Genomic DNA, 22,000 nt, shown 5'->3' with positions numbered 1-22,000 from the left:
TTTCCGGCCGGTTCCGGTGGTTCCGCCGCCGGTTCTGGGCTCCTTGGGAATAGGGCTTCGATATGTGGGGCGGTGGTTGCAGGATTTTGAAGGTTACGAAATTAGGGTTTTCAGGGTTAGGGCTTCGTGCTGATAACGTGTTTTAGAGAAACTGAATTTGAGAGGAATTTGCTGTGTGTTCTCATTGATAATAGGGGCCTCTTTATATAGAGGATTACAATGCATAAAATCTCAATCGTACAAGGAAAGTAATCGTACATTGAATAGGAATCTAGATCCTTCTAATTTAACCCTATTACCACTAGGTCAAGTAACCTAGAGTTTGGGCCAAACACAAATAGAGATATCCTTAAACAAAAAGGAAAAAAAAAAGAAAAAAGAAATAACTGAGGGGTATATTGACATTTCACCCAAGGCCAATTCCTAATTTCCTGCGGAAAGGACCTATTAGACGGAAATTGAGACCTCAGAGACTTTTCAGATTAAATTGGAATGTCAGGGACTGAAACGATGAGAGAGACATAGTACAGGGACTAAACAGACTTTAGCCCTAAAAAATATATAAAGGCTTGTTATAATTTTTAAATAAGAATATAACAAGTTATGGTACTTGAGGGCAAGCTCAAGCCCATGAATCCATCATCCACAATAAATCCCTCTCTTAAGTCCTGTAGCCCAAGCCCTTCCTTTGTTCTACTTTCTCTCTCTCTCTAAACCCCTAGATTCAAAAACTCAATCAGCCGCTCTCTCTTCGCTTTCTCTCTTTCTCTCTGCAACTCCCTAACTCTCTCTCATCTCTCTTGAGCAGTCTGCTTCGGATTTAAAAGAAAAAATCAATGTCTCGTACTATTCACAAGTTTACTGGAGGCAAGCCTCCAAGGATGCAATTATTTGAGGTTGGCTGCAGATTGGTTGAAGACGGAGCTCTTGATTATGGGATCAAAACGTCGGAGTCAAAGTGGTCAGATGCAGAAGAGGAGGAGGAGAGGGAAATGGAGTAGAGTTCAGATTTGGTAAGGAAGTAGAGGTCCGATGTTTGGGGAGAGCAGAGGTTGCGGGTTATTTTTGCAGTTTGGGGATCGAATGGGTTTAGCCGTTTAGGTTTGGCTGATGTCGAGTTTGGGTTTCGGGAAAAAAAAAAAAAAAGGAGGCGGAAACCGCCCAGCCGCAGAGAACGCCCAGGCCGCCTAAGCAGCCGCCTAAGGCCTCCGATTATACATTAATCTCCTCGGTCTCCTTCCGCCCAGCGCCTAGGCCGCCTGGGCGGCCGTTTTTTAGAACACTGATTACCCCCAATAAATTTTTATTGGGGGGCAATAAAAAGTTTATTGGGTATTATTGGGGGATAATAAAAAGTTTATTGGGGGGTAATAAAAGCGGACACCAGTCGCCAGTGACCGGATTCCAGCGACCGGTGATAGGAGTCCAGCGCCGAGCAAGGGATTCCAGCTGCCGGTCACTGGATTCCGGCGGCCGGCGACCAGAGTTCTGTGAAGTCTCTCTCTCTTTAAGTGACAAAGGGAGAGAGGGCAAAATTGTCCCAAAAATTAATAAAAAATATCTTAATTGGATATTAGGGCAAAAAATATGTAATTTGTTAGGTAAGTGGGCAATCTTATAAGATGTTTGGAAGTGTAGCTCAAATTTGGGTAAATTGATATTTTTCCAAAATTAATCATTGAAATATATAAATAAATAACACTGAAAATGAGGAGGTCGAGCTTTCCGTAATTTTTTTTAATAATTCATTTTAACTTTATTTTAGTAATGTAGCGGAAAGGAAAAAAAAAAGGGAAATGAGGGAAAATGTCACATTAGATAGTGAAATGATAAAAAGGTCACCTAGTTTCCCACTTGATAAAAAGGTCCATAATGAATTGTCAATAATATTAATTTAATCCTTATGAATAATCAGGTGATGTTAAAACAGGTCAGTTTTTAATTTTTTTGATTCCGATTATGCCCCTATTTAGGTAACAAACGTTTATAACTGTTCAATCAAAATTTCAGAGCTCAAATTTTCTGTCTCTTTTGATCAGAAAGCTTGATTCGATTTGATCGAAGATTCTCTCTTCGAGTTTCTCTCTCCACCGCCAGCTTCCGATTATGCTTTGTCTGTCTACGACGATATGTAATCTCGATTTTGGAGCTTCAATCCACAGCTTTGTTCTCTTTTTCTGGATCTCTGGCTTCGTTGCTCTTCGCCTTAATCACGTCACTTCTTCTTCGTCTTCCGCCACGATCAAGCCGAAACACGTTGTCGTCGGCAAGAATGGAAGGATTGAAATTGCAGGGATCAGATTCTGAACAAGGCGGGGTCCTACTGGTTCAGCCATAAGGCCACCAAGGAGATCTCCTCCGACGATGACATCAACGTAAGCTCGAATCTCTCTTCAATTTGATTCAGCTTGTTTGATCTGGTTTTGCGATCCTGAATTGTTGTGTTTCTGATCAGAAGTTTGAAATCTTTAGCTGCTTAATTGAGTCATTAGATTAATCATTCATTTAATTGTTGTTTAATTGAATCTTAGGATGATTGATTTCCTTGTTATATGTGTTAAGATGATTGAATCTTAGTTGTAAGGCATGAAAATTGTATGGTCTTGCTTTCCTTGTGGATGGGATTTTTGTTATAATTTATCAACAAGTTTCTTTGTATTGGCATGCTCTGCCTTTTGGTTATTGTCTGAGATTGTGGCTTTGAAACTGTGTAAACCATAGATGGAATGGAAAGCCCGTATTTGATGCTGCCAGGTATGTCATTTATTTAACTCATTTTCAAACCTGACATGATGTGTTTGTGGTGGTTCAAATCTGGTGTGAGATGCTGATATATTGTTCAACTTTTTTTCTTGATAATTATATGCAAGGGGGTTTGGTTAGTACGTTGCAGTATCTCTTTGCTTTATAGGCTTGTCAAAATTATGGATTGTAATTCACATCTTTAACATATTAGCCGTTGTCAAAACTAGGTACTAGAACATACATTTTAGGCCTAAAAGCGTTTTGAAGTGTGGCTCAATTGAAAATTATGTTTTTTTGTTATGAGGGAAGTCTATCTACATGAAGCAATTTTTTAGTGCTTGGAGGTATTATAGTTGATGCTTATCATTCTTTGAATTGGTTTAGTAGAATTCTCAAACTAATGGGCACTGTTGGATCAATCATTTTTAGGAACATAATCAGCCAACTTTGAGATAGAAATTGATTGATTTTGCTGTATTCTCGCTTGCTTCTCTTGATTTCTTATTACCCGATGGTGGATTCAAAAGAGATATCAAGTGTGACTCAATTAAATCCCGGTCAATTGTCTCTGTTTGCAGGGAATTTATGATGATATGAACATGGGATTTTACCTTTTTGCATATGATGACATTGGGCATTTCCTGCCAAAAGGTCTGCGACTCATCTAGTCACATTTGTAGTTTCATTCGGGTTATCAGTAAGCACCCAGTCTTTTGGACAGCAGCCCTACTTTTTCCGAGTCTCCATTTCTCCCAAAGGAAGAAAGTTTATATAATAGTCACATACATCTTCGGACCAAATGCCGTAGCAGATCACATTCACCAGCTCACAGGTTTTGAAGTGGTCTCTCGCATTCTTTGAAGATGTTAGTTGCTTAATACTTTTCCACCTAATAGGCTTTTTGGCCTTCCATGGTTCAACCTTTAGAGAAGCGGAAATCACTACGTCGCTCACTTTTGATTTCCTTTGTTGAAGTTAAGACATTATATAATAGGTTTACTGTAATCATATAGCCTGAATTTTGTCTCCAGCATTTTAGTTAATGAGTTTTAGAAACTGTGTCATGAATTTTCTTTGCAAATGCAATGTATTACCATCAAATTATTTTTCAAACAAAATAGTTATATCTATTCAAGACAAGGATGGAATCAAGCAATACTTTTGTATCTCTAGTGCATTTATATAGATGGAATAAAGAAAAATCACTAGAATTTTGTTGGTGATTGTACACTCTTGTTTGACGTATAATGAATGTGATGTAGCTATTAGAACATATGTCTTGTAGTATCTGTCCAACCTTAGGTGATAAGTTCTTAGAAGAGATTCTTAGTCTGGTGGTTAGATAATACAACAGAGATTGACAATGGCATGGTTAGTGACTTGCCCAAGGATTGACAATGACTGTGCCAGTGACTTGAGGTTCACAGTAACTTGGCCAGTTATATGATCAGTGACTGGGCCAGGGATTGACAGTGACATGGCGAGATACATGATCAGTGACATGGTCATGACTATGACATGGCCAGTAACATAGCCAGTGACTTGAGGTTAACAGTGACTTAACCAGTGAGATCTTAACGAGTGATCTCACTGATTAGGGACCGGGGCTGGCCAATGATATGGCCATGGCAAGTGACTTTATCAGTGACACTAGTGATATGGCCATGGCCAGCGACTTTGTCAGTGACATGTATATAACAGTGACATGCAATGTGACTTAGCCAGAGATTGACAATGACATGGTCAGTGACTTTACCGGTAACTTAAGGTTAACAATGACATGGTCAGGGATTGACAGTGACATGGTCAGTGATTGATAGTGACATATGCAGTAGTAACTTGGCTTGCCACATAGCTAGTGACATGGCTAGTAACTTGGCCATGGATTGACAGTGACACGGCCAGTGACTTTGCCGGTGACTTGAGGTTTAAATACATACTTTATAGGATCATATAATGAAACTAGCCAGTGAGGTAACTGTCCAAGTCGTTAGAAAAATCATTGGCTAGAGAAGTCACTGGAAAAAGCCAACTCCTTGACAACGTGTGTTAACCTCATGTCACAGGTTATGTAACTGATCATGTAGCTGATCATGTAACTGACCATGTAACTTACAATGTATGTAACTGACATTGTTATTGACATGGCCTGTGACTTCACTAGAAATATCCAGACAAAAAGAAATGAAATATGTTGAAGAGAGACGATTTATTATCTTCAAGCTCTAGCTTACAATGTATGTAACTGATCATGTAACTAACCATGTAACTTATAATGTATGTAACTGACCATGTAACTGACATTGTCATTGACATGGCCTGTGACTTCACTAGAAATATCCAGACAAAAAGAAATGAAATATGTTGAAGAGAGACGATTTATTATCTTCAAGCTCTAGCTTACAATGTATGTAACTGACCATGTAACTGATCATGTAACTAACCATGTAACTTACAATGTATGTAACTGACCATGTAACTGACATTGTCATTGACATGGCCTGTGGCTTCACTAGAAATATCCAGACAAAAAGAAATGAAATATGTTGAAGAGAGACGATTTATTATCTTCAATCTCTAGCCCTAAAGAACTACTCAACTCATATCCTATATACTATGACATGTCCACAACATCAGAAACATAGATTTGAATCGATGATATGTTGTTTTAAACCAACTTGTATCCATTCTCTTAAAACTGATGACATATACGTGCTTCAAACCATGAAAGCTGAGGGGGTGCCACACTTCTTGACAAAAATCCAATGCACTCTTAGTTTCACCTAAAAGAAAACATGTAAACAAGCCGATCAATATAAAGCATACTAAGTATATTCAATTATCAATATGATTTTAAAGCAACGGTGATTCTATTCCAATTACCATTTGATGATCAGCCCAATCACATCAAACGTTTGGAAGAAGAGCCAGATATAGCAGCTACTCTCTGAGAATGTTGCCCTTCACCCTTGTAAAGTCCCTTCAATTTCTTTTTAGCGTGCCATGCCTCATGTCTTTCCTCATTGACAGTTGCTTGCACTTAGATATATTCAAGTTATCATCAAAGAACCAACATAAATTTACCAACACAACTACAAAACAGAAGGTACAATTCCTGGAATTATCAAATGCCAAAATCAGTAGCTATGAGATATTTGAATGCAAGTTATATGCTCACAGTTTACTCTTACAATGACAGTTTCTGGATTTTCATTATCATAAGCTGGCATATTAATCTTTAATGGTAAGGCAAGATGAATAAAATATCATGTCCAAGATGAGCTAAAACAAATAGCAGACCCATACCTTCCGCTCTTTCTTCTCCTCCTTGGACTCCTGTCCATGTTGCTTCCTTTGCTGCTGCTCAATTTTCAAGTTACATATATCTTTCACCTTATCTGTCACCTTCTCTGTAGAAGCAGGTCTTCTATTACGAGGCAAGCAGTCCAAAGGCAACATCTATCTTCCTCCAAGCTTTATCAAATTATTGGAGGCATCAAATCCTCCAAAAAGTACCTGGTCAGATATGTAAAGCCATCTAACTTCAGTAAGCATACTTTAAGTGTTAACTGAACTATCCAAGATATAGAAACATACTGTGAAGTACATAATGTCATGACTATAGACATTTGTAAAGCCATAAAGCCATAAAACCTGAATAACAAAAGAGCTCTTCAGAAAAATAAGATCAAAGCATGCCAAGATCAAAGCAAACCAATTCTATAAGCATACACAATTCATCAAAGTAAAAAGATTGCTCGTTGCTAAACTTCTTCGAATGCACAAGATTTATCTATACAAAAATCCTTATTTGGACAAAGCAACTACAACAAAACCTCTACATCCAGCACGAAAATCACAAGATAAAACCATCATTTTGAATTTGAAAAAAATTATAGAGACAAACAAACACAACAACTGATACCAATACCTCCTCTAAACATATTCTACAATCAAAAAATTAAACTAATTATTTTCACAATAATCACAAACGAACAAAATATATTCCATCTTCACTATTCCTGATGAACCAAAAGTAAAGAATTCAAATCTGCTCCTCCAAAACTGACCGAACATCATGAATTTTACAGTTAATAACGACTTTTACATTTCGGAATCGCATTGTTTATACCTTTAAGGCTTTCAACAACTCCATGAATGATCTCGTGCTCGAGCCCCGAGTACTCACCCTCGGTGTTCTCCCTGATCACCACAATGTCGATGTTGTCATGCCTGGTCTGTAACGCATATTGAAGCAGTTGACCAACGAAGCATAGAGATCGAGATCTCGCCGGAGCTTCATGTTCAGCGAGCTAACGCCGCTGCCCATCGGCGTCGCCAGCTTGCCTTTCAGGCACACCTTGTTCTTTATGATCTACTCAATCACCTCCTCCGGCACCCTCGGCATCTCGCTGGTGACATCGTACTTCTCGAAGTAAAACGGCGCGTGCATCGCCTCCATCACCTTCTCGACGGCGTTCGTGACGAGCGGTCCGATTCCGTCGCCAGGGATTTTGGTTACGGCACGCGGAGCTCCGTCGCCGGGTGGGGGCATGTAGGTGAACGATCGGGTTTGGACCGTGATGCCGGGTTGGGGCTTTGTTAGAAGGTGGCAGAAGATCTTCGAGCCATGGCGGTGAGGTCAATTGAGAGAGAGAGAGAGAGAAGGGTTAATTATATTCTGAAATGGATTGGGGAAGCGGGAGACGATGGCATGAGTTGTAAATTTTGTTATTTCTAATGGTAGGTTGTAAAGATGTGACCTTAGTTATCATGAGGACATTTGTGTGTCCTGAATTATAATAAGGCACTTGAAAATAACATTTTTTTATCATTGGCCCAAAAAAAAAAAGATTATAGAAAGAAATAATTAAAATAAGAAAAAGAAAAACGAAGTTGAGCTAGATCGACCATTCGAACCCACGCAGCCAAAATATCGTTAAGCCAGCCTTATCCACTGAGCTAACCTTTGTTTTGTGTTGGATTATTGTTTGACCTTATATAAGTGACACAGTAGAGATAGACCTATAAATAGACCGGATTTGGACCGGATCAACCTAAATCCAAATCCGTTTACTTAAAAAAAAAATTTGATCCAAACCCGCTCCGTTAACCCGACGGATCATTGATAGCTCGATCCAAATCCGTACCCGCCGGATTAACGGATACCCGATCCGCTAATCCGACCCGTTTATAATTTCAAATATTTTAAAATTTTAAATAGTAATATTAAATTTATATCATGATACCTCATAAGATATTAATAAAATATTAAAACAACATGAAAATGATCACCAAAAGTAGAATTACATTATCAAAATTCTTAATGTTTTTTGGAATCTTAGGTGATGGACTGTCTCTTAGATTTTTGCAAAAAATCTGTATTAGAAATTCTTCATATTTTATATTTTATATTTTAAAAAAATAATAACATATTAATAAAAAATAATATTGTATTATTACAAAAACGGGCCGGATCATTAACGGATCGGATCGACCTAAATCCGTATTTGATCCGTTAAATAAACGGGTTAACGGATTCGGATCATTAACAGATCAACGGATCAAAATTTTCAATCCAAACCCGTTAATAGCCATGGATCTGGAGCGGGTCTGGATCAAAATCCGGTCCATTTACAGGTCTAAGTAGAGATTCTTGAACCCACATTTACCTCACCATAATCCCAAATACAATGGCCAGTCATCAGGCCAATTAGGCCCACCGTTTTTCGATCTCGGAGGCGGCGCCGATCTACGAGCAGCTCCTGACAGTGTTCCCCACCATCGCAAAAAACTGGACCCAACACGCCGAGGCCACCAAAATCATACACTTGTAACTCAGAGTAAACAACAAAAGATCAAAACCAAGCCCCTCGATCTCCTACACAGTAATTTTTTCAACTATCCTATATAAAATGGTAAGTAGGTTAGCCAGTTATCATTCTCAACCATTAGATTAAAGAGTATATATCCAACGGCCCAAGTACCGCTTTATTTACCATTATTTCTTATTTATTTTTAAAATAAATAAGTAAATAATTATAAATAAAGTTTACTTCTACTTTTACCCTTTTACTCCTCCTTTCTCACCTTTTTATTTTTACCGTAGTTTTTATCTTTTCACTTTCACTTTTATCTTTTACCTCCTTTTACTGATTTTACCTTTACTTTCACCTTTTTTACTTTTTACCAGTTTACTACGGTAAAACCCCTTTAATTCAACTTTTACTCATTTCTTTATTTTTTTTTCTTCCAAAACAAAGACTTTTCTTTTCTTCTTCCCTTCCTTTTTCTTTTGGTCAAAATTACACAACGAAAACCACCAAAATCTTCAACACAAATTCTCAACACTTTGAAAACTAAACTGATAAATCCTTCTAATTAAATCCTCCTCAAAAATCTCACTTTTCACAATTTTCCACCAACAAAATAACTCAACAAAATTTAGAATCAACAAAACAACTCCAAAAATTCAAGGGTCTGTCCAAAACCCAATCCTTACCCTTTCTTCTCCAAAAACCGTGGCCTCTCCTCCTCCTTAGTCTTTTTCACTTACAAATCCGTCCAAAAACAGCACCTACAACCAAAAACTCAAAATAAGGTTGCATGGAATAGATCCTTACCACAAATCCTTGCCAAACCCGTAGCCTAGCCTCATGGTTTAAGGGAAAATCGGGTTCATGCACCAAAATCACAAATTGAAATCAAAAACTCGAATTTGATAAGAAATAAGCATAGATCGGATGAATAGAGGTTAGATTAGGAGGGAGATTACCTTGATTTGGACTTAGAATGAAGAAGTCACAAAAACCCCCAAATTAATTTTGGGTTCTAGAGTTTTTGGATGATTGAATGGCTAAATCTCACGATTTTGTTTTGAGAAATAAATAGAGGGAATAAAGAGGAGAAAATCTGGAAATTTTGATGTTGATTGGGGTACTGCGGCGGCCGGCGAATCAAAGAAAGAGAGGATCGGATGAGAGAGAGGGAGAGTTGAACAGAGAGAGAGAGAGTGTGAAGTGAGGAAAATGAGGTTTGGAGGCTAGGGTTTGGTGTTGTGAGGCCTTAAATACCTCCCCCCATTAATTAGTGTGAAAAGTCCAACTTGCCCTTCCTTTTGGGCCAAGTGGGCTTGACTGCTTCCATTTTCTTTTTCTCTTAATTTCCCTCAAACCAATTTCAAAAATACCACTCCAACCATCCTTATTTCTCCGACACTTCACCAAATCTTTTTTGAATAATTTTCCGGGCTTTTCCTAAGCCTCGGTACTTCAAGAAAAGTTTCCTGGACTCAAATTGGATTTTCTCTAAATTCTTAAACCTTTAAAATAGCCTCATAATCTTACCTAAGCGTGAATACTTTTGTACCTTACGAATACGTAGTCCTATACGTTGTACGACAAAATAAAATAAAATAAACAAGAAAAAGTACTGGTGTCTACATGGGCAATCTTATAAGATGTTTGGATAAATGGGGTTAGTGTAGCTCAAATTTGGGTAAATGGATATTTTTCCAAAATTAATCATAGAAATAAATAAATAAATAACACTAGGAGGTCGAGCTTTCCGTAATTTTTTTTTTAATAATTCATTTTAACTTTATTTTAGTAATGTAGTGGAAAGGAAAAAAAAAAAAAAAAGACTATAAAACGAAATACTTAAAATAAGAAAAACAAAAACAAAGTTGAGCTAGATCGAGCATTCGAAGCCACGCAGCCAAAATATCCTTAAGCTAGCCTTATCCACTGAGCTAACTTTTATTTTGTGTTGGATTATTGTTTGACCTTATATAAGTGTTGAAAAGAGGTATGAATATGAGGAGTTGTATATCCAATACAATGATCGGTCATCAGGCCCACCGTTTTCCGATCTCGGAGGCGGCGCTGATCTACGAGCAGCTCTTGACAGCGTTCCCCACCGTCGCAAATTACTGGACCCAATACGCCAAGGCCATCAAAATCATACAAGTGTAACTCAGAGTGAGCAGCAAAAGAGCAAAACCAAGCCCCTCGACCTCCTCAATTGCGATACTAATGCCCGACTTTATCTTTCTTCCAAAAATAACTGTTTCCTACACAATAATTTTTTCAACTATCCTATATAAAATGATAAGCAGGTGAGCCGGTTATCATTCTTAACTATTAGATTAAAGAGTATATATCCGACGGCCCATAATATGCTGACGTGCCCAAGCATGGTATACTCGGAGTGTGGAAGAATTTTCCAGTTTGCAGAAATTGGAAGTTAAAATCGGCGAGTCTCTTCTTCCTCCTCCTCCTAACAGGGTGCAAGTGCAAACTGTTGGACTCGCAAGTCTCTTGGTCTTTTCTTTGGATCTGAGATTTCAATTCATTCTTGTCTTGTGTTCTGTTCTGTTTTTGAAAGTGAAAGATAAGAGAGTGAGAGAATGGAGCAGATTCGGTCTGGCATGGAAGCTCACCTGGACCAAGTAGCAGATCTCGTCCAGAAACTCTCCGCAGACTTCCGCTCTGGTCTTGGACCCGCTTTAGATAACTTCATTGGTTTTTTCCACGCTATCGACTGGAAGGTACCCTCTCTCTCTCTCTCTCTTTGTTTTCTTTGAATGCAAACCAAAACCAAATTCTGATTTCTTTTTGATTTGCAGGAACCATGGTTGATGGGTTTAGTGGGACTCCACTTTCTGTTGTTGGTAATATCCATTCTCTCCAGGAAGAATCTTAACTTCCAAATGCTTTTGTTCCTTACGGCCTGTAAGTCCTCTTTATCTTCAAACCATTTTCTCTTTGTATCTCTCTTGTTTTCGCATTGCATAAATTATCGCTATAGGAGAAGTAATGTATTCACTGTTCCTTTATCGCTGGATTGATGTTTAGTAGCATTCGGTAGGTAAGCAGAAGATTTCATGGTCATAGTACCTTTGTAGAGGCTCTCCAATGGTGAATGATTGCAATTTCCTCATTAGTTAAATACTTGTCCCAATCAAAGTTAGGCCAAATAATAGTCTGAGTATTTCCCTGAAACGTTTTTCTTCCTGTACAGCAATATTCAGCTTAATTGGAACTGGTGTTTGGTTATAGGTATGGATAGAAATGTTTCTAATGGATGTGGAACATCGGCTTCTGGACAGACTTGTGATGAAGCACATAATATTTATACGCTTGTGGCTAGATAATTGATGAAATGCCTTATAGGATGCAGATATGTGTCCTTTTGGTTACGTTACAGCTTTTTTCTGGTCCCATTTTGCATACTTTAAGAACAGAACAGTTGATGATGCCAAAACCAAGTTGAATGCTAAAGGTAGAAGCATGATTGAGAATGATAATTGGGAACCTCTGCTCCAAGATCCGAGTTAATTGGGGCACTAATTTTATTAAAATAAATATCGACTCTGGCACACATATGATTAGGTTTGTTGCTTACTTCAAAATGGGAGGGATTCTACATTTGCAGATCTACTCAACAGCAAGCAAATTTGCAGATGATGATATGGTTCTATAAGGCCACTCCAAAACATCAATTGATTGCTTGGCTGGCCAGTACAAATAGCTTGTCCACCAAGGGTCATGTACTGCTTTAAGTGCATACAGATTTTTTTTTTCCTCACAATTAGATCCTCTTTCTCTGCTTGCATTTCCAGGAAAAAAAATTAGAGTTATTCACATGTAGCATAACTTGTTATAAAAGTTTTTCACTATGTGTTAGTTAAATTTTTCCGTGATGCCTGGCTTTTATAAACCATGAAAATATTCAAGCTCTAGAGTGAATCTGAACGTAAGGAAGAGATCAAGAAACCTTGGAACTTTTTGTTGTGAGGGAAGATGCAGAAAATTTATCGCCCTTCTGTTGCTCCTTGAAGCTTCTGATATGCAATGATTTAGGAAATGCCATTGGAACTTCTAATATTGGTGCACAGTTGCTTTAGAAAAATTAGGTATGAGTTGTGTGGCTGAGATGTCATCCTCCTCATATCCTTTGTAGAAGCTCTTTGACATTAAATTGTAGTAGTTTCCAACGTTGTCGGTAGTTTTGGCAATTCCCTTATCAACTAGTGCTTTCTACATGGACTTATAGGATTACGCCATCAATGCTATGTGCCGACATTCTGCTAGTGCGTATGAGGGCAAGAGAGAGGCATTCCATGTGTTTAGGGGTTTTTCTATAAGAAAGGGTGTTACTGAGGATTTGATTTTACACGATTTTATGTAGATTTAGTTGGAAGCAAGAAGGTGGATGTGGTGTATTGCTTGTGCTTTGGGTTATTCAATTTTTTACAGAATTTGGAGCTCCTGTTTTTGAGGAAACATGCCAGTGCTAGTATCTCTACTTTGAATTTTTTTTTTTTTTTTTTAACTCATCAGATTTTCTTCTTGCTTTTAAGTGAACTCTTGTCTAATGATTGATACTCATATGTTATGATAATTGAACCTGGTTTCCTGATTTAAAAAAAAAAAATAATAATAATAATCACGTTCAAACTCTTGTTGGTTGTAGGAATACTTGTAACTTTTAGTTAGGGCAAAAAAAAGTTTTATGGATGTTTGCTTCGTATCTAGACAGTTGTATGACTAGTGATGTTATGCAGTGGCTGGAGTTTATCTTGCTGAGAGGTTCAATGGTTTCCTGGGTCAGAACTGGAAGAGTTTCGCCGGCCAGAATTACTTTGATTCAAATGGAGTTTTTTTGTCAGTACTTTGGTCTGGGCCTCTTCTCGTAATTGCAATTATAATTTTGGTTAGTATATGCAATTGCTTATTATATTTTTTCCACTTTTTTCAATCATTAGGTAGTTCCGTCTTTGCAACTATTTGCTTTAGCCTGATCTCTCATTGCTCTCACAGATAAACACGCTCTTTTCCTTATGTCACCTGATTGTCAAGTGGAAAAGAGCTGAGCTGAGACACCGTGCACGGCTTTCTCAGAATAAGCAGGATTGAGCTCCTCCCATGGTGGACAGCTGACCAATTGAACATGGAGTTCTTTTCTTCTTTCACTTTCCTAGATTCTTATTTTTGGGTGGTGCTATGGTTACAATATAGATGCTTGTTGGGTAGTATTTCCCTTATAGTTATGAACGGTGTAAATGACCAACTAAGTAATGTGCTCAAGCTTCTAATACCTTTAGTTTGTCTTTTGTAACATTACTTCATTGACGAGTTGAGTTTATATATTTTTATGTTTTTTAATCCATGTATGTCTCTCTCTCTGCCTTTTTTTCTTTTTCTTGTCAATGTCTCATCTCATAGACTTATGGTTTCTTTTGTTGGTAATTGATCTCTAACACTTGGCTCGCAACTTCTTTATGCTTTATATGAAATCAAATCTCTCTTGTTAACAATTGGGATTTATGTTTTCCCGAGAGGATCGCTTGATGGACAGCTGAGGTTAGTTGTGAAGGGAAGATTTTTGCCTAGGAAGTTCGGAGCAATCTTGCAGAAATATGTCAATCAATATGTGATTTGCTTCGCATGCAAACGTACACACTCAACTATCAAAAGAAAAGCGGCGAAAGTACCATCTTATATGCGAGTGGTGTTTAGGGTCTAACTGCGAGGGATTATACTAGCTGCTAGCTAATACTCTTAAATCAGTTAAGAGCGAATTTTGAGTGAGGATCTAGTTTTGTTGTTTAATTTTTAGTAGATTAATCCCTTTGTTTACCTAAATGAGTATCTTTCTAATTTTCGCGTTCGGTAAATGTTGCTTTTTCTAAGAGGTTTGGTTTGGTCCCCCTCCTCGTATCTTTTCTTTTAGTTTTGAATAAAAGGTGCTAGCTAAATCTGATCATATTACTTGATGGATTTCACTGATAACAAACACTCAAGATCAAAAACAACTGAGGGAAGAAATAGTGCACATTATCGAATGGAATTGAGATAATGTTACTGAGGGATAAAAGATCATTTGATTGGAATGAAATTTGGAATGACAAATAGCTGTGACGGAGGCAATTAGCTTTATTGGCTTTCCTTTATCTGCAAAAAGGAACTTGTATTACAAAACCAAGCATGAGACAGAAAACAAAACATACTGCTAACTAATTAGACCGAGTTATGCACAAAATGTAATCCCCTGACTTTTTTCTGCATATGCTAGGCGGATATACAGATGGTCAGATTGTCTCCACCAACCGGAAACTGTTGTATATCAATTAGATCTCTGGACCAGACCAGACCCTATTTTATCTACAAATGCATAAGCCTGGCAAGAACAATTGTTTAGGCACTTTTTCTCGTAGGCGCCATTCGAGTTGTCAGCATCCATACATGCATCAATGAATTCATGAGAATCCGTTACTTTCAACAATGTTATCTTCCAAAACCAATCATCATCTTGTTTTTCTCTCAATGAGTCCAACTTGCTTGTGTTACTCTGACAAAACAATTTAGTTCGCCTCACTCAAACCTCCTCTCCAGTTTCCTTTGCTCCATAACCTCATCTGACTCTGGTATGGCGAAATTCCTCTCGTACTCGTCAGTACCCTTTTCTGGGCAGTCATCAGGCCAGTGATCTCCACCCAGGCCACAGCCAATGCAATGCATCTTAACAGCAAAAGATTTATGTCCACTCTCAGGGCAGTAAGAAGTCCATGCATATCCCTATGGTAAAGGTTTTGAAGGATCGAATTTTGGCCCACTGTGTAAGACTTCCTTTGGATAAGAAGAAGCAATTCTCCCCATCTCTTCCAGCCACCTGTTTTGGATCTCATCTACCCTTTTGCACTAGAGGGTTCGTTCATTTATATCTACATGGCACATGATATCAATTGCATAATTTGGTAGCTCGGGGCTGTTCGGCCTCGACCTCTTGGTTGGGCTCAGGTCCGGTGCGGAGGATGTGGGTGAGCGAGGATCTTGTGAGGATCCAGTTCATGGCTTTGCTTTAGGGTTTGGCGTCCTCCTTCAACTTGGTTGTTATTTTGATTGAGAGAGGGAGGTCTTGTTTTCGGTTTATTTATAGGTCAGTGGCACCCTTGTACTTTCTTTAATTTTTAATGTTTAAAATTTAAGTCCATTTTTCTAATGGCTATTGAGAAAAACTGTCATGCTTGGAGTTTCGGAGGTTTGTGCTGCTCCGTTCGGCGGCCCGTCCCTGTGACGGTGTCGTCGGACTAGTAGAGTTCGTAGGTGTCGGTTGTCAGCCCACAAGTAAAGGCCGAATTTGGAGTGGCGGCGGGGACCAGAAGGAGCGATGCTGGAGCACTGTGTTTTGGTGGCCATGTCTGCAACCACCAACGCGGGTCACTGAGGCCAGCACCCCACTCTTCCGGGGACTATGGCGGCCTGGTGAAGGGTTGCGTTCCGGATCTAACTGGTTACTGGGCACCATGGTGGTCCACCATGTTTGGAGTTCTTCGGCCTCCATGGTTCAACGTCGGTGTTCACAGGAGGCTGAATTCGTTACTGGCCTGGTCCGGCCACTGATGCTGGTCGCGGTGCATCAGCAGCGTGTTTTTTCAGAGGTGGTAGTTCGGCTCGGAGGGTACGCGCGGGAGACAATAGCCAAGTCCGGGTCGCAAACCCGTCCTGTGGGTTTGGGCCTCTCATTTGGCTATGGGTCTGTCAGGCAGGGATGGGTCACTCCTGTGGGTTTGGGCCTTTGCTTGTGGTTCTGTCCTAGGTATTATGTTTTCCTATTATTAGGTTTCATTGTTTCAATTGTAGGTGTTTCTTATTTACAATAAATCCTTTCCGATTCTTGGTAAGGACATGTGGGCTTTGTCCCGGCTTGCACGTTAGGTGTGCCTTGTCTGGCTTAGTGAGGCGGCGTGTCGATGTTGACTGGACGCAACCTCCTAGTGACAGAATGAAACAGAATGTTGTCGGTCTTGTTTTCGATTGGCAACATAGTGAGACAGCTGTTTTTATTTGTCAATTAATGATCCTCTTCGTGAGAGTGATCTTGTCGGTCTGTCACCATAAAGCAAATGCAGTTGCCAGAGGTGCAACCATTGCTATTGGATGCATGTTAGGATACATTATTTTTGTAGAGGTTTCTGCTATTATTGCGGGACATTCTCTTAACGCTATTTGTAAGTTGGGGTTAAGGCACCACGTCCCCCCCATGTATCCTTCTGTTTCATTAATCAAGGCTTAAGGGCAGCCGCACCGCCCTTCTTCAAAAAAAAAAAGAGGCCATTTTTTAATATTTTAAACTATGAATATATCTCTTTACAGATTTGCTCACCTAAGGGACAATTTTAAGGGATTGTGAGAGACAAATGCATCTCAAGAACATGTATTAACTATAAAAGCAGAAATTATAACAACTTAAAACTGTGCATTTATTTTCAGCCGTCAGATTCACTTGTCCCTTACAGTCCCTTAAAAACTGTCTCTTAGGTGAGCAGGCTTTTATCTTTTTATGCTAATTTATAGGTGCAGGAGATGTGTGTAATATTTAGTGTCTAAGAGCATCTCCAACCCTTCTATTAAATGAAGGGTTGAGGCTCAACAGCACAGAATGTGTGAAATCCTACGTGGATTTGACATATCACACCAATCTGCCAAATTTGACCGATCTCTTAAATCTGTCAAATATTTTCTTTTCTTCCCTCCTCTGTGTTCTCATCTCTGTCCTTTTTTCTTTTCTTTTCTAGTTTTCTCCCTCTTGTCTTCTCTGTATCCTCTTCCTAGTCAACAAAAAGTCATAATCTGGGCAGTGAAGTCAGGCCCAGCACCTAGGCGGCCGCCCAGACTGCATTTTAGAACTCTATTCAAAATAAGCACACAGAAAGCAATACACAATATACTGCCAATAGTTGATAGACTTCGGTCAAAACATGTATATATTGAACAAACTAGGTATGTACTTTGCTTACTCGAAGAGGAAACTATATATCATATTTGTCGCGGCTGCTCTTACAGAGAAGAAGATTGTTGGACTCATATTTGGAAATCAGAACAGTTTGCTTTACGACAGCAGCTAGTACGCTGGTTTTTTGAGATTGGGTGGAATTTTGTGTCTTTAAAATTTATCAACCCTAGCGTGGAGTAAGCTGCTATTTTTTATGTGGGGTGCCTGGAAAGAGAGGAACAATCGAATCTGGAGAGCAAAAGCCCAAGAAAGGGTAATGTGATTTTCAGGTTAAATGACAAATTCAATGATTTTCAATTTTATAGAAACCAAGCTACTATGAAACCAAACCGTGTTCAATGCTCCAAGCCTCCTCCTCCTCAAGGGGGGATTAAACTAATCTGGATGGTGCTTACATGAAGGCTACTTCGAATGGTGACATTATTCTAATTGCTCGGGATGCAGCTAGAACCTGTGTGGGTGGTATATATCAAGTAGGCTTGGCAACGTGTGGGTATAGTGCGGGTACCGTGCGGGTTCTTAACGGGCGGACCCGGTAAGAACCCGTTAGCTTAACGGGTTTCGCGGGCTAAACCCGGCGGGTTTGCGGGTTATCCGTTGGAACCCGTTAAAACCCGTACAATTAAGAACAAAACAAGAATATACAATTAAGGGGGGTGAAATTTGCACCCCCAAAATTGCAAACCACACCCCTTTCTATTATTTTAATAGTATTTTTTCTCACATCTCTTTTCACTTCCTAAAATGCCCTTGAGTCAGATCCCTCTTCTTTTTTTTTTTGTCTTTTTTGGTCCGTGGACATCACACGTTGAACTAAAGAGTGGGACTGTTGACTGTCTTTTCCTTCTACCAACTCAGAAAGAGTGAGCTCCTCCTCTGTACTCTCTCTGAAACAGAGCTCTCTCTCTCTCTGGCTTTTTATTTATCTCTCTATCTCTGAGCTGCATGCTCTTCTGATTCGCATGGTGGTTTTCTGGCTTTATTAAGCCTCCGAATTTGTCACATTGTGTTCCCTATACGCCTCTCTCTCTCTAGCTAGCTAGCTCTCTGCTCTGTTTCATTTATTGTTTGCTTCCTCTGTTTTTTCTATTCCTCTGTTCTCTGCTTCATCTTTCATTTTCTCTATTTCCTTCTTCTTTTTCTTCTTATTCTTCACCAAAACCCATCCATGACTGTGAGCAACAGCACCGGCAAAGAATGCCTTGTGGTGGAGGTGGTGGCGGCCCACAACCTCATGCCCAAAGACGGCGAAGGCTCATCGTCCCCATTCGTCGAAATCGAATTTGAAAACAAGAGGCTCCGAACCCAGGTCAAGTACAAGGACCTGAACCCGGTTTGGAACCTCAAATTTAAAAAATGGGGACCTAACCTTCTGCAAAAATCAATAAAAGCCCAGATTTCAGATTAATGAGTAAAACAGATACAAATCAATGAATCATACAATTTAATTCCTATCTAAAACTAGAAAAACAGATTCAAGAGTGAATTTGACAACTGAACACCTTGGGACTATCCGCTTCTCCAAACTAAATGCCAAAACCTGTGGGTATTTGACAATCATTTCTGAAGGCAATTCCATCTTGTTCAAGAAAAAACCATTTCTTGCATTATTTTCTTCTCCGACTTAAATTCTTAAAGGCAGAGTGAACATCATCCTCAACCCCATCTCATCATATAAACTTGGCTACTTCGATTCCATATCGACTTACTATTCTCAGTACCAATGCACGTAGTGCAGAAAAAAAAATTAAAATCAAAAGAACAAGAAGTAAAAAAGTGTACCAAAACCAGCAAAACTAAAAATCAAGGAAAAGAGAAAGACCAAATCATGAATACCACATACTCAATTGACTGACATAACCTGTGGGAATTTGACAACTATTCTTGAAGGCAATCCCATCTTGTTCACCAGAAAATCCATTGTTTGCATTATTTTCTTCTCCGACTTGAACATACACTGAGGGAACTTCTTCAAGGCAGAGTGAACATCATCCTCAGACCAACCCCATTTCGTCATATAAACTCGGTGACTTCGATTCATTATGGACTTACTATTTTTAGTACCCAATTGGCCTAGTGCCACTGCAGATGTTGAATTATCAAAACTAAATCCAATTTCCTTAACCCGACGAACTAATGCACCAAATTTTTCCTGATCTTGAAGCAATACCTGAGTAAAATGAGCTACAAACAGAGAAATGCATGATTGGGGCTTTTTTTTTTTTGACAACTAGCAACTTACCAAGCTTGAAGAATCCGAAATCGAAAAGTCGAAAACTGAAACCGAACCCAGAAATCTGCCGTGCCAGGGGGGGGAGAGAGTGGGAGAGAGGCGAGCTTTAGTTTGAGTTTAGGTCAGAGATCGGGTTTAGAAAGTTTCAATAGAGATTGGGAAGAGAGAGTCTGTCGTTGTTTTGAGGAGAGAGAAAAATAAGAAGGGTTCTGTCGTGGAGAGAGAGAGAGAGAGGGAGAGAGAGAGAGAGAAGATAGAGACCAAAAAAAAAAAAAAAGAGGGATCTGACTCAAGGGCATTTTAGGAAGTGAAAAGAGATGTGAGAAAAAAGACTATTAAAATAATAGAAGGGGGTGTGGTTTGCAATTTTGGGGGTGCAAATTTCACCCCCCTACAATTAATTACCATTCAAACAGAAAAGGCAGATTCTTATAAAAGTCACTAGGCCAATTTCGGAATCAGACAACCCATATCAGACGACATCAAACATTTTAACTGTCGTCTGATATAATCAGACGACAGCAAGAAATATTATGTCGTCTAAGTTTTCAAATCCAACAATAGTTTTTTTCTTGGCTCTTGTGCAAAAGCATTTCAGACAATGGTTGATTTTTTTGATGTTGTCTGAATGAGTTAATTCAGACAACAGTTATTATATGATGTTGTCCAAGGTTCATTTATACAATGGTTTGTTTTTGCTGTTGTTTGATTATTTTCATTCACACAACTGTTTTTTATTTATTTTAGGTCTCTATTGTCTGATATATTTTAAGTCAATGCCTGCTGAAAGATGTTGTTTGATTGTTTTGATTCACACAACAGTTTTTAGTTTTCTGTTGTGTCACTCTCCTTCAGACAATATACTTGAGTTGCCATCCGAGACCCAAATCCTGAACCTTCCTCCTTCCGTTTCTTTCCTGCCAAAACTGGCCAATCCGATCTCAAGGCTCGAATCATCAGCCACAGGACGACGGCTTCATCCTCGAAGACGTTCCTCACTTGACCGTTTTCCTCCCAAACTTGCCGGTAATATCCAATTTTTCATAATTTTTGTACTAATTTATGAAGTTTAATTTTGAATGCTATCTTCTTCTTCCTTTTCAGTCATATCCGAATCTATTGATACGCTATAAGCAAGTGCATAATTTAACCCTGAAAATATCGTTAGTAATATAAGCAAATAGGGATCGTTCTATTCCGGGGATTGAGGGTACACATGTCATTGTCAAACAATTAAACAATTAAAATTAAAACAAAGTATAATATTCACAAAGATATTCACAAGTATAAACATTATTTACGAAATTAGGGGGGTTTTTGTTTTTGGTTTTCGAAAATAAAACTAAATAAGTAAAACAATTAAAATGCAAAAACATAAAGATAATGATGGAATGAGAGAACAAAGATCAAAACCGAAACCATGATTAAAATCGATTCAAACCCTAATATTGTTCATCTAAGTCATGAGAAAGGAGTTGATCATGTGAAACGTTCGAAAGCAAACAATTTCCCATATTTTACTTTTCAATGTTAATTAACCTAAGTGAAAGCACCTAGATTAATCCTATCAAACATGTAATCAAACCCTAGAAAGCTAGTCAATCATGACATGTTTAACGCATTAGACATAGAGAAAGGCTATCAACTCAAGTGTACAACTTAGTATGGAAAAGTCCACCTAATTGCAATCCTCGTTAATTAAATTCGATCTTTGTCCAAAACCTTTACTACTTTTGATTCAAGTCACACAAAGCAAAAAGTTGATTTATGTTCTTAAACCTAGCACCAATTACATGCAAATCCTATAAGTGTCGACCCAAATAAGATAAACATATAAAAGTTTTCTGTAAAGCAAATTTAATTAAACAAACTCACATAAGCAACTCTCGAATTACAATATATGAATCTGAAAATTCTCAATTAATCATAAAATTCCAGAAATTAACAATTGTTCAAACATATATGTCAACTAGAAACAATTCCAACGAAATCAAACAAGGTTACAAAGAAAGAGGTTGAATTACACCGTGAGATGGAGATGGGGATGAAAGATAAAACGTATGGAGTCTTGAATCTCGAAAGCAAGCTTCAAGGTGGAGAATGGATGATGATGCTCACGGCTTGGTTCTTCTTCTTCTTCGGCCTTGCTTGAACTTCGTGGCTTGCTCTAGAGGATGGAGAGAGCTTTCGCGTATATAGTAAATTTCTGAATTATGGGGGCGT

The 22,000-nt window shown here is 38.6% G+C and overlaps 1 protein-coding gene and 1 long non-coding RNA gene across 9 annotated transcripts; one reads left to right on the top strand and one right to left on the bottom strand.

Annotated features, from left to right (window-relative positions):
• Positions 1–5,107: 5,107 nt before the first annotated feature.
• LOC133735559 (uncharacterized) lies at positions 5,108–9,797 on the bottom strand. 8 transcript variants are annotated; one of them, XR_009859118.1, is made up of 6 exons: positions 9,521–9,797; positions 9,248–9,393; positions 6,878–8,651; positions 6,052–6,261; positions 5,629–5,860; positions 5,108–5,528 (listed from the first exon to the last, which is right to left on the bottom strand). It is a non-coding gene; the product is annotated as an uncharacterized LOC133735559 (long non-coding RNA). The 8 variants fall into 8 exon arrangements; XR_009859120.1 differs by having other exon boundaries at positions 5,629–5,837; XR_009859122.1 differs by having other exon boundaries at positions 5,629–5,784.
• Positions 9,798–10,609: 812 nt separating this feature from the next.
• LOC133740874 (uncharacterized) lies at positions 10,610–13,915 on the top strand. Its single transcript, XM_062168806.1, has 4 exons — positions 10,610–11,293; positions 11,372–11,477; positions 13,313–13,461; positions 13,569–13,915. The coding sequence occupies exons 1-4, from the start codon at positions 11,153–11,155 to the stop codon at positions 13,662–13,664; spliced, it is 492 nt and encodes a 163-aa protein (XP_062024790.1). The 5' UTR covers positions 10,610–11,152; the 3' UTR covers positions 13,665–13,915.
• The last annotated feature ends 8,085 nt before the right edge of the window (positions 13,916–22,000 follow it).

The sequence above is a fragment of the Rosa rugosa genome, chromosome 3, assembly GCF_958449725.1.
Source record: "Rosa rugosa chromosome 3, drRosRugo1.1, whole genome shotgun sequence".
Lineage (NCBI taxonomy): Eukaryota > Viridiplantae > Streptophyta > Magnoliopsida > Rosales > Rosaceae > Rosa > Rosa rugosa.
This window is presented reverse-complemented; position numbering and strand designations above follow the sequence as displayed.